The following is an 18,706-nucleotide window of genomic DNA, read 5'->3' as shown; positions in this document are numbered from 1 at the left end:
AGATCAGCCTCAGGAAGTGATTGACTGAAAAGTCATATGCATTGCTTTAAGTCTCAAATATACCTTGATTTCAACATGGGCATCTTACGGGCTACTCTATGAGCCAGAGCCCGTTATGCACAATGCTAGCTTAATCATCCACAAAAAACAACATCCATAACAATTTGGGCGGGATGGTTTCGATGGTGATAAGCATGACAGCTGTTTGCGATAGAACCAGATTTGACTGGTGCAGAGAGTGTCACTAGACTAATGTTTCACAACTTCCTCCAAAGAGGGTGAAATATTTCCCGCCTCCAACATCGTTGGCAAAGGTAATATAATGACTAACATAAAAAAAAAATTAGGTGAACAAGAATTCTGACGCATTTGGTGTAGCTAAACTATCTAACAACAAAAAAAGTAGGATCATTAATTATAGACTTCGGTTATGCAACACTCACCGTGACCTGAGCTTAACGACGAATGTTTCAATAAATTGAATGCAAAGGGAAAACGCTGCACTAGAAATTCTTAATTATATTATAAGACACTTCAAATTTGAAGGACTTCGGATGAATACCGTGAGCAAATAGCACACATAGTATATAAAATATACAATAACTGGTGTTTTATAACTAACTCAAATTTCTGAGGTTTCTGTTTATATTGCTACGTGAATTATCAATAACAACTGGAACACATATGTTCAGTGAAACACTCGCACGGGTGGTTGCACATTCCACTACCTGTAAATACGCATGATTAGGGTTATTATTAACCCTTATACCTGCCGGGGGTGGGGTGGGGGGAATCACGGTCACATCTCAGGCAGAATGTCCTGTTGTTTTGATTTCTCCTAAGAAAATCAAGCAAGCACCAAATCCTCAACATTAATCAAAGTAAACGTCTGAAAACAACCTCTCAATCGCTTTATTGGCCGCTCCATGATCTGCATGATGAGCAAAGCAGGTGTTCTGCCACACGACACCTGGCGAGAGCTGAGGACAATAAGGCGAGGGAACAACGACCGATGGCCAATATGTTTTGCGATAAATCACGACAAGTAAATAACTTCTACTGAAGTCTTCAATAGTACATAAAATCGTCAATCGCATTCATAGACTTCGTTAAAACAACAATGGCAGGCAAAAAATAAAATAAACTAAATTTTATTACATAATTAGTAAAGAATAAAATATGAGAGTTGGTGCTAGTTCAACTTGCGACAACGAATAAAACTAACTGATAAATTCTCTCTCTCTCTCTCTCTCTCTCTCTCTCGTGACATCCGTGAGTAATTTTCCGTATCTTGCACTGCGTTACAGACGTTGGATGTCTGCGAACCAGGGTCTTTAGAATTCTGCTGCAAACTTCCCGCCTACAAAAGACCAGTTTTAAATAACCGTCTAGTTTACTCGGGGAATTATTGTCATTTGCCTACAATAAAAATTGCCTCCTGAGTCCTGCTCTTTCCCATCACAAGAGTAAAAGATTCAAATATTTTCTGACTTATGTTTTGCCCTATCATTTCGATTTTTCCAGCAAAACTTTACAAAAAGTCCCATTTCAATCAACTTCAACACTAAATTCACCGTTTGAAAACTTGCCAGAGATAGCAGTGTGATGTCATCACCACTAGGTCACGATGTGACCAGAGATGCCGACAAGGTGTCAGGATTTTTAAAATTTCAGTTATTCCCTTTGGAATGAAAGTTTTTATTGTGACAGTAAAACGTCTGCAATGGCTCTTGGGAAAGTATGAACAAAATTCTAAAAGCCTAAGGCATGAATGCTTTGCCCATAAGAACGTCCTAGAGGAGCATCAAATACAGAAATATGTCATGATAAATTTTAAATCTTATTCATATTATATTTTTAAAAAATACCTCACTTCTGAGTTACATCATCCTTGTAAGATTGTCTTTCAATAGTAGAACCAGTTAATGCCGTTTATGTTAAGTTTTAAACGCATAAACCACACAATTAAAAATGCTACTGAAGGTCAGTAAAGATTCCCTGTAACAAAATCCACGGGAAATCATTTCTGATTTCTTTCGCAATATTTAAACAAGTTATATAATGGATGTGATGAAGAAGAAAAAAATAACAACAGGGAGCAAGATAATATTGTATGTAAAAATAGGATAAGTTAACATTATACTAAAATATTCACCATGCATCACAATGAATAATAACAATACGATAATAACAGTGGCAAAGCATGGCCAAACACAAAAAGCAAGCAGAGACAGCAGCTCTTCGTGTCTTCCAAGCACAAACAAACGATGCTACTGCGGAAGAGAAAGTATCTTCAACGTGGCGTTTCTCAGCAAAAGTCGTGAAAATAAAACCTACAGATTCTGTCTCTAATCGGTTCTGAGGGCATCTATGGGGGTTTTACATGTACGGAATAACTGAACGTTCCAAAATCTTAATAGCAGACCTCGTAAAACAACTTCTGAAAGGTGTACGGATATCGTTCCTTTTCAAATAAGGCTCTAAGGACCATTTAAAACTAGTCTAGTATTAGGACAAAATAGTACTAGCACTTGGGTAAAGCTAACGTCATCTAGATGAGGTTCTATCGAATCACTCACGCAATGTCCACAGAGCAAAGGAGCTTCCTGCTTTGTGTAGGGAAGATGTCCAAGAGCAAAATGACACTCGTGAAAATGTGGGCCACAAAGAGACCCACTCTTTGGAAGACTAGATTAATCCAGTCGACTAGTGGAATTCATATCTGTGGCGATAAGCAGCTCTTCTCGGACGAGAAACACCTGTTGCAGTTGTTGGGGAAACGATAAGCCAACATAACAAGTGTTCACCAGCACAGCAAAACGTGTATGTGTGCACGCATGTGTACATGAACGTGTTAAGCTCTCTGCCAAAGGAAATAGAAAATGAAGGCCTTTCATTGAATACAGTAACTACTCATGAATGACATTATCAGGAAGGAAGGTCTATTGTAACAGCAAAGTTGTTTCTATCTGGTTACTGCTGAGCATCGTGATTGAGGGCAGACAACAGCTCTCGTCTTTTTTGCTGATGCAGAAAATGCCGTGGTTCAAATACTGACTGAGTCTGCTCTGGTCAAAAGTACTTTAAACCATATTAAACAAACTTTAGAGACTATCTTGAAGAGGAGGTCTTTCGGGGAAGACAAATACTTATATTTCTGGGGTTTAAAAATTGAGAGTAAGTTTTGGTAAAAAAAAATATTCGTTTCATTATGAACGTTAGTCTTATCTTTATATTCTTAGTAAAGAAAACAACTGTAAAAGATTGACTTTCGGGAATTATGATTTAAAGTTGGCTTTTAATGGGTTACGGCTTTCACCTTAAGTCCTGGCCTTGAGAAACTGAAAAAAATAGCAGTCATGCATACAAGCAAAGGTGGAAGTATGAGCACATCCAATATGAGTAGTACATACACTTTCTTCTCTTCCTTCTCGCCATAATGATTTGAATGAATTTCTCCCTACAACAAAAAAGAATACACATGTGAGTCAAGGGCAGGTGAAATGAAGTCACTTTCAGTATGTTGTTGTTAATACATTAAGAAGACTTTACAATATGCTTTTGGTATGTTTGTTAAAATTCTTAAAATTACGAGAGAGAGAGAGAGAGAGAGAGAGAGAGAGAGAGAGAGAGAGAGAGAGAGAGAGAGAGGAGAGAGAGAGAGAGAGAGAGAGAGAGAGAGAGAGAGAGAGAGAGAGAGAGAGAGAGAGAGTTTATAAACAGTCTTCTGCTTTTACTCAAACAATTCTTTTGTCACGTTTTCACTCAAGAGATTTCAAAATTGTTTCGAAATAATATACGAATGAAGGCAACATAATTAATCACCCACAAAAATTAACAATACTGAGGGGCAATCAAGTTCCAAGGCTGCGCGTGAGGTTGCCAATAGCCACTGGAGAAACTATCAAGTTCGCTTGATCTCCCAAAATCACTGCAGCCGATAGACACAACCGCTGCCCAATCCACCAAGAACCACGGGAGCTCTTACGATGATATGGTGATATGGAACTCTCAGTGCAATGCTACTCATTTAAGTTGCAAGAAGACGACAGATTTAACAAGACCAAACTAGTCTATGTAGATATGACGTACTCATTCATCATAAATGCGAGTGTTGTTGCCAGGTTGTTTTTAACATTATGGAAAGTATATGGAGTCAAGCATAACGGAAAAATTTAAATTTGGTTATTCAGGCACTCTAAAAATAATTAACATTTTAAATAAAATGACAGGAATTTCAGGAGGGTGATCAAAACGTTGGGGTCTAATATACCACTAAGACTAATAATTTAGTTCATTGCACTCAAGAAAACCTTGGCTAGACTGGTGGGGCACCACAACGAAATCCTCCAGGAATTTACAACTTAGTCACACAGCATTTCAATTTTCCCTTGCGTGACACAATAAAAAAAAAAAAAGAGAGAAAGAAAAGCGTAAGGATAAAGAAATCCTGAGAACGCCCAGAGAAAACGACGAGTCAAAAAGTGAATTCTTAGAAGAGTAAAAGTTGACTGGGCGGGCCACTCAAAAAACATTACCTGGACGTCTCAAAGAAGTAACGACACGATGAACTCAAGAGAGCCACTGGTGCAATGAAGGAGGCAACGCACTTATAATTTCCCGTCGATGAAAGTACAATGTAAAGTCCTACAAGTCCGTTTTGTTTCAACAAGTCAGGAGAGAGCCTGCCAACTCCACGAGCGCCCCGTCCTATCCACAACACCTTTGACAAACGACTAAACCCCCGACCCCGAAAGAGCCCGAACACGTCGCTTACAACAACTCCCTCCCACCGCTGCTGGAGCGCAGCTCGAGTCTCCGCGAATGCCGACGCCGCTCTTTTACTTTTACTCGGCGACTTTTCACCATCACGTCAGACGTCCTGTGCTCGTGTGGCGTCGCAGCAAGTAAGATCTGGCCATCTATCATCATCATCTGTGATATCAAAAGAAAAACCATCTGTCGCTACACCGAAAGATGGTCAGAAGGAAGGATTCCGTTCCTTTTTCCCTTTACGCTAATTGGCAACCGCTCATGGCTCCAGCTGATTCTGACAGGTATACTTAACCGCCAACCCCGAGGACCTGTCAAGGTCCCCCGACGCCCCCCAGCCCCCACCCCTGCCCTACACCGACATCGACCAAGAAAACAGTACCCGTGGCATACGCCACCCAATGACCCCTACTTCCACCCCGTCGCCAACGACATCATCTCTCAGGAGATCACGACCGAAAACCACTTCGAGACGAGGCGGAGATTCCCCAAATTGAAAACCGCCCCCGCGCAGCTCGTCAGCTGTCATTCGAACTGCACATTAATTAATGTAACAGAGGACAGATTTGGTAATAGTATTAGAGAGCAGGTAATCAGTTATGAAAAAAATTAGTTCGGGACCAAACGTATCCTTAAAAAGTATAAGAGATAGAAATACTGTATAACTAGAAGCTTAAACGAAGTAATAATAATAACAATAACAATAATAATAATAATTGGGTAATGACACTGCAATGTATATGTATATATGTATATATATACATATATATATATGTATATATATATATATATATATATATATATATATATATATATTTCTATATAGCTATACATTCAGCGTATATATATGCCCCAGGATAATCAAGACAACTGTTGATTACATTTTAAATTGAGAGAGAATCGTGGTAAAAAAAAAAAAAATGACAAAAAATACAGAATATAAAAAACCGAAAAAATACGTAGTAGCAAACTGACAGAAAAATCTAAACCACAACTTTAAACTTCATCCACTTGTTTCTATTATTCAATAAATAACATCGATAAATAACCAAGGTTACATGTACCTGCATAAAACCATACAAATTGAGTCCAGAAGTGATTAAGTCAAGTCTATCATTCATCTGGAGCGAGGAATTGCAACATTGCAGGTAAGATTATTCATCGCAAGAGTAGGCACTTGGTAATTGCAACAGAGCCTCTGTGATCCGAAATATGAGGAAATTCGAGAGACTCAGCGGATGAGAAAAACGATAATGAGAATTACACGGAGGGAAATGAGAAGAAAAGATGAACCAAAGGGGTGAGAAGAGGAACGATAAAATGATGAGGCATAATTGGAGAGAAAAGAGGTGAGTAAATGGACGGGGAGTGGTAAGAAAGGGGGGGGGGGGGGAATATACACGATTGTCAGTGTGAGAGGAAACAAAGCCCAGTTAAAAACCCTACTTTCCACCCCGCAAGCTGCGAGAACTGCCCGCTGCCTCCCTCTCCTCCGCTTCAAAAATAGAGAGACCCTCTCCATGCCTCTCCCCCCCCCCTCAAGTTTCCTACAAGCCCCAGAGTCCCTCCACACCCCAGCCCCCCTCTTCCAAAGGCAGCCATCCATGGGGTCTGTATTTCCTCACCCGTGAACCTTTACTTAGTGGGTTAACTTCAGAGGAGATTCTGAAGTCAAGTGGAGCAGGTTTGAGGGTTACGGAATGAGGGAGGGGGGGGAGGGAGGTGTCCGCCTTGGCCTAGTACTCGCTTCAACAATCACCGCCTCTCCTCGGCTCTCTGCCTCGGCGCCATCATCATCATCATCATCATCATCATCTTCCTCATGGATACTACCGTCATCAAAACTATAGCATCACTATCATCCTCATCATTGTCACTGAAGGAACTGACGACATGATCAGTTGGTCATTACTGTCATCATCATCATCAAGAGCATAACCACCATCATCGTCATAACTATAACTATCATAATGATCATCAAGAGCAGAACCAGCATCATCATCATCATCATCATCAAGGGCACGACCAACCTAAGCATCAAAACTATAACATCACATCACTACCACCATCATCATCAAGAGCACGAGAATTATCATCATCTTCATCGTCATTGCGGGATCTGTCGCCATGATCAATTCGTCGTCACTGCCATCATCATCATCATTACAATGATCACCAATGTTGTCATCATCAGTAATATTATCACAATTGGTGTCATCATCAGTAATATTATCACAGTCTTCATCACCGTCACTGTGGTCACCATCATTATCACCGTCGTAACCTTCTAAACCTTAACTATCGTTCGTGATATCACGTTTCCTTAACAGTCATCAATGGCCACCTATCCCTGCTCCCCCATGCTTTTTGCAAATACAACAAAATGGTAAACAAAAAGAAAAAATAAAACATGAACATGTTCAGCGGTTGGATGGGTGACCTCCTAAGAGCGTTAAGCCACCATCGGCGCATAGGAACAATGGTTATACATTAGACAAGGCGTTGGGCTGGCAACCTCACCCAAGCATGTGAATTCCAACAAGAATAACAATCTCGCGCCACTGCTACAATGGTTATTATATTATATATATATATATATATATATATATATATAGATATATATATATATTAAATATATATATATATAGTATATAACCTATGGGTGTATGCATATACGCTTAATATATATATACAAAGTTGGTAATTTAAGCTCACTAAATCTAGACCTGTCAATTTAACTTATATGAATATACAGGCGTAGATATATACTTTCCTACACAAACATTATATATATATATATATATATATATATATATATATATATATATATATATATATATATATATATATGTTTGCATGTATGTATGTCTGCTCCAGTTCGTTAATATGCGTATTACCGGAAGCGGTTAAATTCCCTTTTTTAAATTTAGCGGGCGAAAATTACCGAGGCTTGTAAGCAACTCCGCAGCTTTAATTACCAAATATAAACCAGAGCAAGCAAAATTCTCAAATGATATCATTAAGGACCCGCATCACCGTTCAGGTGTTTATTTGCTTTGCACTCGAGGGAATCTCTGTTAATTGGGGGAGACGCCTCATTTATACAGTCACTGCATCAGATGTTTGCAGTTCACTTTCCATGGAAGGAGTCTGCGGTTTTCTGAAGTCCTTTAGTCAGCCGCTGCTTACATAAACCGCAAGTTAAAATACTCTTCAAGAGAAATTTTATGCATGTATGTATGTGTGTATAATAGTATACGTATGTATGTATGTATATATATAATGTATATATATGTATGTATGTATATATAATATATATACGTATGTATAATATATATACGTATGTATCTCTATACATATACGTATACTGTATGCTTATAAATATAAATATACATCTATATAATGAAAATTTATAAATGCCGAAATCGGTCAATATTCACCTACAGAATGGAAGACAAAATAGCCCTTGATGAGTGTACCTCTCATTCATAGATGTTCTACACTATTCAGAACTTTCATCAGAGAAACTAGTGTACTAGACAGAAAGTATATCTAAGTACGAATACGAAAACCTACGAAACTAATTTGAAAGTCTTTGTAAATCCAGAATATTTTTCTTTACTATATTCTAGAAGGAAAAGCAAAGCTTACACACACACACACACACACACACACACACACACACACACACACACACACACACACACACACACAGACTTGAAACCGTGACACCTGACAGTTCCTTAGTAACTCGTAGAAAGTGATAGTACCGAAGCTTATGCCGCCTATCGAATTTCAGCCCTTCTTAACCGAGAAAGTGAAGGCGAGTTCTCTCTCTCTCTCTCTCTCTCTCTCTCTCTCTCTCTCTCTCTCTCTCTCTCTCTCTCCATATGCTGTTGCTCTCTAGAAATCTTATCGCCAGAGCCAATAAGCCAATAGCTATCTGTTCTGCGCTTTGCATAGAGGTTGTAGGAATGGCTCGTGGCTGCTTCTGCTATTACGAGTCTATTTAATCTAAACCATTTTATTCATCACTGGAAGTTTTTTTGGCAAATGCACATGACGACGCGAAAAGATGAAGTTAGATCGTGAATTAGAAATAAAGCGAATTCGAAGGAAAATAAAGCGAATTCGAAGGAAAAATACTAACTGAAAGGCCATGAAAGATATGAAGGTAAGACATCACACAGGAGGAAAAGCGAGGGAGGTGCCTCGCTTAAGGGTATTCCAGCCAAGCAAGAAAATGAACATTTTGGTGAAAAACTCCCTACAAAACTAAGTCAATTTGCTCTATGAAAGTTGCAAGTAGGCAGTAATAATGAAAAAGAAGAACTGGAAACCTTCAATCCAATGTTTGGAAAGGAGTTCCAACATCACATCCCAGGGAGCAATTACCCCATAAGGGCAAAGACAACGCCCTCCTTGAAATAACCCTCCGGAAATGATAACGAAACATGGTCTACCGGGGAGTGACGAAGCACAATGCAATCCAGTCCCTTTGCAGTCCTTTGCTCAAGTCAAACTCCTGATGACACACGAGAATGTCAGTTATGGTAACGGGAGCTGACGTGTCCCCAGAGACGCAGGGCATAAATCACTGGTCATTCATCCAAGTAATGACCAGACCCACCATTGTTTAACGTTCATCTTCGATTAGAAAGACACAGATTCCGAATAAAACAAAGAGTGATTGCATACCAGTACTAGAGAGCTCAGGGTTCGCGTTTACGAGGACCCCTGATTGATCTTGGCCTGTCTCTCTTTACCCATCTACGAAAAGGTACCAGCTATAAAAAGGTACCAGTTTTAGCCAGGATAAAAAAAAAAAGACATAAGGCTAGCAGCCTTATACCTACAGACTTTCTAAGAATCGGAAGGCTATATACTGCTGGCGTCACTCCCAATAAAAAGGGTATAAGGAGTGTGCACGCCCTAATATATAAAAAAAAAAACTAAAAACTACACAATTGTAATTTTTCTTATGTAAATTTCACTTTGCAATAATATAACCCTTTTATATAATAATAATAATAATAATAATAATAAGAAGAAGAAGAAGAAGAAGAAGAAGAAGAAGAAGAATGCCACTGATGCGACATACTAACGACAGTAAATGTATGAAGAAAAAATTCTGACAGATAAAGACGAAGAGCTTCCAAAATTCCTCAGAATTCAATTCTGAGGCGGATTCAGGACGAAATATTGCGAAGTTAACATTCAGCTGATGCGAGTGAAAGGGGTTTCAGCCAACCATTTTTCATCAACTGAACTAAGCGTCCCAGATACTGAGAAGTTTATCACGATAATTACTCTGAATGGGCGGTGGTCATCTTTTAAATTATAAATCGCTCAAATTTTATAAAGAAAAAAAATTATTTTAGAGGCACCTAAGAATGTCGAGATCTCCAAATTCAAGAGTCTGTTCATAATTTTATTTATTTTTCGTTTACCTTTCAATAACCATATTTGAGGGGTGCCAAGGAGGTTTCGTTTATGGCTAAGGAGAGAGAGAGAGAGAGAGAGAGAGAGAGAGAGAGAGAGAGAGAATGTGGGCAGGAAGGTCGAACTCCTTTTTTTTCCTCCGTTTCTTTTTTGTAGTATGTCATGGCGCGTGTAAACCAGGAACAAGAAATTCTACAACAATTATGACCATAACCTTGTTTCCGCATAGCGATGACGGGCTGAGTTTTAGAAGATCTTTTTCTTTGTCTTTACGTTGCGCTCTTATTCCGCCGCTGCCGTGTTTTGACAGAGAGAGAGAGAGAGAGAGAGAGAGAGAGAGAGAGAGAGAGAGAGAGAGAGAGAGAGAGAGAACATGATATTATACAAGCCTTATACCCTTAAAAATGGTGTTAGGACTGTTCAGTAACCAAAGCTATTATAGATATATATAATTATATATATATATATATTATATATAGATATATATATATATATATATATTAGTATATATATAATATATACATACATTCATATATGTTTCTACTGGTTAAAACACCTCCCTGACGAGCAAGGGAACGAAGCGATATATATACGCACACAGTGTGCGTCTATTGACCGAAGCGATAAATAGAGTACTGGGTTGCTAGGAGATTTCAGTGGGTAGAAAACCAGCGAATTAAACGGAATAGGTTTAACGATCTCATCCTTAAATATATGACGAGAATCTGAGATGCAACGGCCGTATGTGTGTGTGTACATACATATATATATACTATATCTATATATATATATAAATATAATATATATATATATATATATATATATATATATATAATGTAGAATCTACTGGTCACTTTTACTAGATACATTATGTAAATGTAATAGTTGCCCTCGTCGTGGTTATGGTATCGAGGGTTCGTTACGCTACCCGACGTAATGATTTCTTTCATATTTCTTTGGAGTTGGATCCCGAGGCCTTATAGTGTTTCCGAAAATGAGCAAAGAAGTTAAGAGGGCATTGGGCTGGGCTTTATATTTGTGCCGTGTTATTACATACATATATGATATATATATATATATATATATATATATATATATATATATATATATATATATATATATATAGTGTCTATATACGTATATAATATATATACTTATATATACATATTTTTAAATACATATATAAATAAAATACAGTGTATATATTGTATGTATGATATATATATATATATATATATATATATATATATATCTATATAGAGAGAGAGAGAGAGAGAGAGAGATAGAGAGAGAGAAGAGAGAGAGGAGCGAGAGAGAGAGTGGGAGAGAGGAGGTTTTGAGAGAAGGAGAGAGATGAGAGAGAGAGAGAGTCTCTGAAATGCTCCAATTCAGTCATTCAATATAAACGCAACGATTCCAGAGCAGAAAAATAGAACGGACGAATCCAGATCGAGCCGAGTTTTGCAAACCTCTATGACCACCCCACCACTTACAAGACGAATATCAAAATTAGGTTAATGACCGGGCACGAGCTCCCTGAAACCTGGTCACCTGATTTCAAGCCAGGCCAGGTCGCAGAACACTCATTTTGAGCGTGAGGTCAACCACACGCAAGATTTTAAGACCCGTCAGGCAAACTATGTAGATATCACTAAGTCCACCCCCCCCCCCTTTCTATATTTCTATATCTACTGTGTTCATGGCACAGACCACAGTAGAACACACATTGTTATGAATATAATGGATCTTCTCTGTTTAAATAAATTTACCGAGCACGCGCGCGCGCGCGCACACACACACACAGATTTTGAATTATGCAATTGTAATTGAATACTCACCCAAACCCCCTTTTCTAGTTTATTGGATGAAATAAGTACTACAAATGAGAGAGAGAGAGAGAGAGAGAGAGAGAGAGAGAGAGAGAGAGAGAGAGAGAGAGAGAGACTACTTTACTTTCTAAGCACATGACCGTTACATTTCAAAAAGCAACTCTAGAATTTTAATCAACAAATTCAATTAATGACCAGTATACTGATAAAAAAAAATCCAAAATTATAGATGCCTGAGCGTAAAGGACACCCGTCCCCGCAAGGATATATCTTTTGACAGAGTCACAAGCTTCCAAAGGAATGACTGTGTATATCTAAATGCACATGACGTCAGGCTCAAGTTTTCTTTTCGTCATATTCAAGGCCTAAGATGTCCGAAAGCCAACATGTTAATTGTATTGCTGATAGTACCAGAGATTGTTTTTGTTTGTTTGAACGGTGTTTTTACGTTGCATGGAACCAGTGGCCATTCAGCAACCGGACCAACGGCTCTACGTGACTTCCGAACCACGTCGAGAGTGAACTTCTATCACCAGAAATACGCATCTCTGACCCCTAAATGGAATGCCAGAGACTCCAACTCGCGGCCACCGGGGTGGCAGGTCAATACCATACCGATCACGCCATTTAGGCGCTCGATAGTATACAAGAGAGAATCGCCGTGTAGGTGAGGGCGATAATACAAAATAGAATCGCCCTCACCTGCACAGTCTGAACTGTTGTACTAATAAATAAATAAATAAATAAATAAATATCCAAGCGATAAGCCTACATTAGTAGCCACTCAGAGCAGTTCCTTAATTCTGGGAATCATTAAATGAATACATTCATAGACCAAAACGCCGTGAGTTGATGGATAGGGACAGGTGATAATGTCTCTCTCAATCGATAGACGACAATGACTGACCATTGGCGCACTTGCTCAAGTTCAAACCTTTGCCACAACAAACCCCGTTCACAAGGATTTCAAACTGTTTGTGATGCGAATCTGCTGTTGTGATTGATCTGGTCAGACGATAATATGACTGATCAACTGCATGTGATGCGCTCTATCTGGAGAATGACCTGCCAGATTTGTCCTGTGACTCGATTGTATGCAACTAATTTTATCTTATGTATGTATTTATTAGTGATGTGACGGATATATTAAATGTGATAGAACTGATCCATTGTCAGGCTCCATGTGACAGATCTATAGGATGTGAGTGATATGACCTACTATACGTTATGTCATAGATGGTTGACGTGAGGCGACTGATTTAATCAGCTATAAGTAACTGTTTTACCGCGCGTGACTGACCAAACCAAAGTGATTCATTTATGTCAGAACTGGAAATAAGAAATAAGAAAGCGAAAGAAATGACAATAATAACATGTGAACGGCTTACAATATTCTTACATAAGTGATCTAACTTCGAAGTTGGGTCGGTTGCGGAAAATATATGCACAGATAAAAGAAGTATGCAGAAACTTGAATACAAACACGAAGAACATTGGCCGCATCGCCTTAACAACACCGTTACTTAATGCCAAGCTGAATATGAACGATTATGAATCTCCAGGAGGCTGTGTTATGAAGAAGAACACTTTATCAAGGTGAAGACCATAATGTTACGAAGAAGAACACTTCATCAAGAGGAGGTACATTATGTTACGAGGAAGAACACTATGTTATGAAGATCAACTTAATGTTTTGAGGAAAAACATTACACTATGGGGAAGAACATTATGTTATGACAAAGAACATTATACTGGTATCACGAAGATGAACTTATGAAACAAACACTCACAAAAACAAGCTGATCACTACCGTTCCTGCCCATTCACTAGCGCTCATAGTAATCAATCTAAAATCGTTTAGTATTCAATGGGCACATGTGGTTTTCTTAGAACACGCTTAACCAATTCTCTCTCTCTCTCTCTCTCTCTCTCTCTCTCTCTCTCTCTCTCTCTCTCTCTAAGAAGCCTTTCTGTCATAATGTCCAAATCCCGCGAGCAAGACAAAACATCCTTTAATGAATATATCTGCTGCAACCTCAGACATAGCACCTGAGACCACGTAAAACTTAAAAAAAAAAAAAAAAAATGCTGAAATCGACTGTAAGCCTGCTTGTTTCAAGAACGCGTCATTCAAATGGCCCCACCCTACAAATGATCACCACAGCACAGCACAGCACATCACAGCAGCAGCACCAATAGTAGCAGCAGCAACAACAACAGCAACCTCCAAGCCACCACGACCTTGGCGTATCTTTCACACCCTTCTTCAGAAGACCTCGCCAAGGGTGTGGCGGCCGATATCACACGAGTCTCATTCTCGTAGACCTGAGGAATCTTACTTCGAGCCTTATCAGTGAGCATCTTGGGTAAGGCACTGCCTGCCACGTACGAACTCTGATTAAAAAAGCGATGGGAAAGAGAAAAACACAGGGAGATTCATATCTGCGCTACTATCAGTGTACCTGTCATCTCTAGCTACCGTTATGAATTACCATTGTACGACTTCACACACAAGAATTAAAAAACAAAATCACTATACTTGGATGCGGTGCAAAGGTCAATTCAACAAGCTTCTAGAAAAATCGAAAATATATCGACTACCAACAAATGCTCAAGATTAGACGCGAGAAAGGCTGAAAGAACCGCAACGTATCGTTCTGGTAACTACGAAGCATCTCAGACTAGGACAACATAAGCAAGAGAGGCTCGCTTTCGCAGCATGGAAGGAGGGGAGGGTGACCTGTTCACTCAACAACCTTCCCTTCATTATCTCTTTCACCCCAATCTTCTTCCTATAGGCCTACTGGAAGTAGGCCTACGCACGAAAGCATCACGTAAACACCATCCTAGGGAGAAAAACAACGCCATAATATTTACGAAGATCAGATACAGGTCCTTCTAAGGCGAGAAGTAAATATTACAAAAAAAGAGAGAGAATTTGTGAATATAGAGACGCTGACAACTCATCAGGTGTTTAAAATACTAAATAATCTTTAAACAATTCTGAGCTCTCGGTTTTCCCATTATATGAAATAGTCTTCCAATCTTAAGCAAATATATTCCAGAGATGACGATGCTACCCCTACCAGCTAAACCGTCTGGCTCCAGGGTTGCATACCAGTGGTATTTAATGCAACAAGGATGTCTCGGTTATCCAAACTGTCAAATTTATAGGAAGGATGGAGAGCGTCACACATATATCAACATATTTCATACATGTGTGAGCATTACATTCGTTCTACCAACCAATTTTAGATACAATTTTCATGAAAGGAGTAAATCATTCAGTATCATGAAAGGAGTAAATCATTCTGTAAAGCTAAAATGCTAATCAATATTCTTTTCATACATTTAATCAATATATGATTAAATGTATGAAAAGGCGTAACATATGCATAGGTCATACTCGCGCTCGTGGTGCACACACAATATATATATATATATATATATATATTATATATATGTATATATATATATATATATATTTATGTGTGTGTATATGTATATATATACATATATATGTATATAGATATATATATATATATATATATATATATATAATATATATATGTATATATATATATATATATATATATATCATATATATATATATATATATATATATATATTATGGCTGTTCTTTCTATAACAATACTCTTGTCTTTAGGGCAAATGGCTTGGCCGTTTTATCTTCGTATGAAGCAAAAAAAAAAAAAAACTACGTTCCCGAATTACAGAGGAACTTTGTTTCCTTTAAGTATCCATATGATATCTATATGTATATATACATACATATACACGTGTGTTTTTGTGTGTAAGTACGCATGGATGAGAGAGAGAACTCTCACAATAACCACTGATAATCTCAATAATCTGGCCACATAGTCAGAGCAGAAGCATCCGGGTGACGTCACCAGAATCGCAATGATGCCACCAGATTGAGCCAGTAACGGCGTCACCGCAAGTGTTGTCACACCTGTTCACAGTGACGTCACGAAACACGAAAGGAAACAAAAGACGTGCATCATAAGCGAACATGAAGGCACACAGACAGACACCTTGACAAGGAGTGGCCTTTAGATATAAGGCATCTCAGATGCGGTTTCTTTATTGATATGTTTGTGCCTCGGGAATTTGCACGCTTGTGTGGGTATGTACAGTAACCTACAAATGCGTAGGTTATAGTTAAAATAATGGTTTATCAATCAAGAAAAATCACTGGTAAAAAAAGTGTTACAGTCGTTGAACACTGACATGAACTACATTCGAAATGATTGTGCACGAGAATCATAATATAGCCTAATATAGTAGTATGTATAAATGTATATAATATATAATATATATATAATTAAATATATATATATGTGTGTGTGTCTGTGTGTGTGTATTAAACATGCATATATACACAAACATATATATAATCATCGTGGGTTTCCATATTTAGTTGGTGTTTTATCTGGTTTTTTTTTAACAAATACCTGAAAATTCCCTTACTCTTTCTTCTATTTTCTTTCCTTTTCACAAAGGGACATTATACTCAGGAGGAAATGGCTTAGATCATGACATTCTGCTGGTCGTACATGAGGTTTCATGCGGAAACTAATTACAAATAATTCAACTAAATCAGCTACTTAAAAAACACACTCTCATATATAATAGATATATATATTATATATATATAATATATATTATATATACTAAATATAAAAATATATATAGATATTAATATAATATATATATAAATATAAAAATATACAACTACTAGATATATATATATATATGTTTTTGCTTCTTAGCGAGAGTTTTAAGAGGGTGCAACCAACCCTATCTAGATCTAAGTCTTAAACACTCTAATTTACAGTTTAAATAAAATGGCTTGCAAAAGAACATGCCTATCTCTTTTTATATCACTACGGGATCGAACGAGGAGAATGAGTTAGCTAACGTGTGTGTGTGTGTGTCTATGCATGCATATTAAATATGTAATAATTATTATATATATATATATATATATAATATATATATTAGTTTAATAGTAAGGGTAATATATATTAATAATATATAATATAACAACTTAATTACATATATATATATGAATATATGAATAATTATTACATCACCGTGATTCATATAATTTATTCGAGCTATAAATGTCCTTTAATATCTGATTCGCTTCACCTCGTAATTAATATATTTCATATATGTAAACCGAAGGGGAATTTTTCAGTTGATAATAATTTCGTCCTCTCGTGGGTTCGAACCACCGCCCAGCGGACAGAGAAGAAATCTGGACGTATCGATAATGTCACTGAAGTCCTGATTTTTTCTCTGTCCGCTGGGCCATGGTTCGAACCCACGAGAGACGAAATTATTATCATTAAAAAATTCCCCTTCGGTTTACATATATATATATACATATATATATATATATATATATATATATATATATATACATATATATATATATATATATATATGTAGGTGTGTGTGTGTGTGTGTGTGTGTGTGTGTGTATGTGTGCACGCGCGCGTGTGTGTGTGAGTATTTTAAGGGCCTTGAGACATCTTACACCGGTTGATAGACTGCATTAATAAATAAATGAATGTGCGGAGGGCCAGGGCTGCGTTCGGTAATCGGTAAGTTACCCAATTAAATAGTCAGTCATCATACTCTTGGAGCAAACAGAGATGAAAATCGAAGAACAATGAGAGCCAACTCCATCATAGCCTCAGCCCTTAGACCTCATTTTAACACCTTTCCTTTTATGTTACCTGTTTTCTACTCTTTTGCCTTCCCTACTGTCTTTTCAGTTATGCATGAGCGTGAAACCATTTTTTTTTCTACTATCTTATTTCATTGGGTCTGATTTAAAATGCAGTTCGTTTCATGTTAATGCAATGTTAATGCAAGGAAATACAATTGTCACCCGAAACAAACGGTTGCATATAGTAGAACAACAATTATCAGCAAATCCCTCTTTAGTATTACATGGAAGATATCACCAAGCAAATTTAGATTTTCATTGGCTTCCATACATTTTCCTTAATTCAAACATACAGAACTTGGTGCCTCTCTACAGAGAACACTAACTGTGAAACCTTTCAGAAAGAACACTTGCAAACGCTTCTGACATGACACCAAAACCTCCTCACTTCTACTGGCCTCGTTTCAATCTTCCTGAGAGAGAGAGAGAGAGAGAGAGAGAGAGAGAGAGAGAGAGAGAGAGAGAGAGAGAGAGAGAGAGAGGTAGTACTGAGTCACAGGCTCACATAATACTGTAAAATGTGCCACTCTTGGGAGAACCGACATCGGGCAGGTGTAAAAAGTTTTTTTTTTTACAATGCTATCCAGACAAAAGCTGTTACAATATTTATTTTTGTAAAAGTGTTTTTTACGATGCTATCCACACAAGTGTTGCTACAATACATTTTTAATAAGTGTTCTCATATCATGGTTGTAACAAGGGTTGCCACAACACAATTTTTATGTTAATGCAGCTCTCGATAAAAAGAATATAGTTTTAGAAATACCTTGTTCAAAGAATGCATTTAAACAAGCACACGCAAAACATACATACATGCATGTAATCATACATACATATGTACATACATGAAATCAGACATGCATATAATCATACATACATATGTACATACATGAGATCA

At 37.6% G+C, this 18,706-nt stretch overlaps 1 protein-coding gene across 10 annotated transcripts in view; it reads right to left on the bottom strand.

Moving 5' to 3' along the window:
- LOC135215565 (UDP-N-acetylhexosamine pyrophosphorylase-like) overlaps positions 1–18,706 on the bottom strand; it is a 173,703-nt gene that overhangs the window by 45,538 nt on the left and 109,459 nt on the right. For 3 of the 10 annotated variants that reach the window (XM_064250423.1, XM_064250417.1, XM_064250424.1), the window contains exon 1: positions 3,414–3,460. The exons of 5 other annotated variants lie outside the window; for them this stretch is intronic. In XM_064250423.1, the coding sequence (XP_064106493.1) occupies positions 3,414–3,438 (25 nt within the window). In that variant the 5' untranslated portion in view covers positions 3,439–3,460. Of the gene's footprint in view, positions 1–3,413; positions 3,461–4,538; positions 4,748–18,706 lie in introns of those variants that run through there. 2 more of the 10 variants (XM_064250415.1, XM_064250420.1) reach the window with 2 other exon arrangements.

This window comes from Macrobrachium nipponense, chromosome 5 (assembly GCF_015104395.2).
Source record: "Macrobrachium nipponense isolate FS-2020 chromosome 5, ASM1510439v2, whole genome shotgun sequence".
In the NCBI taxonomy this organism is placed as follows: domain Eukaryota; kingdom Metazoa; phylum Arthropoda; class Malacostraca; order Decapoda; family Palaemonidae; genus Macrobrachium; species Macrobrachium nipponense.
Note: the sequence above shows the minus strand (reverse complement) of the source record. Positions and strands in the feature narration are given on the sequence as shown.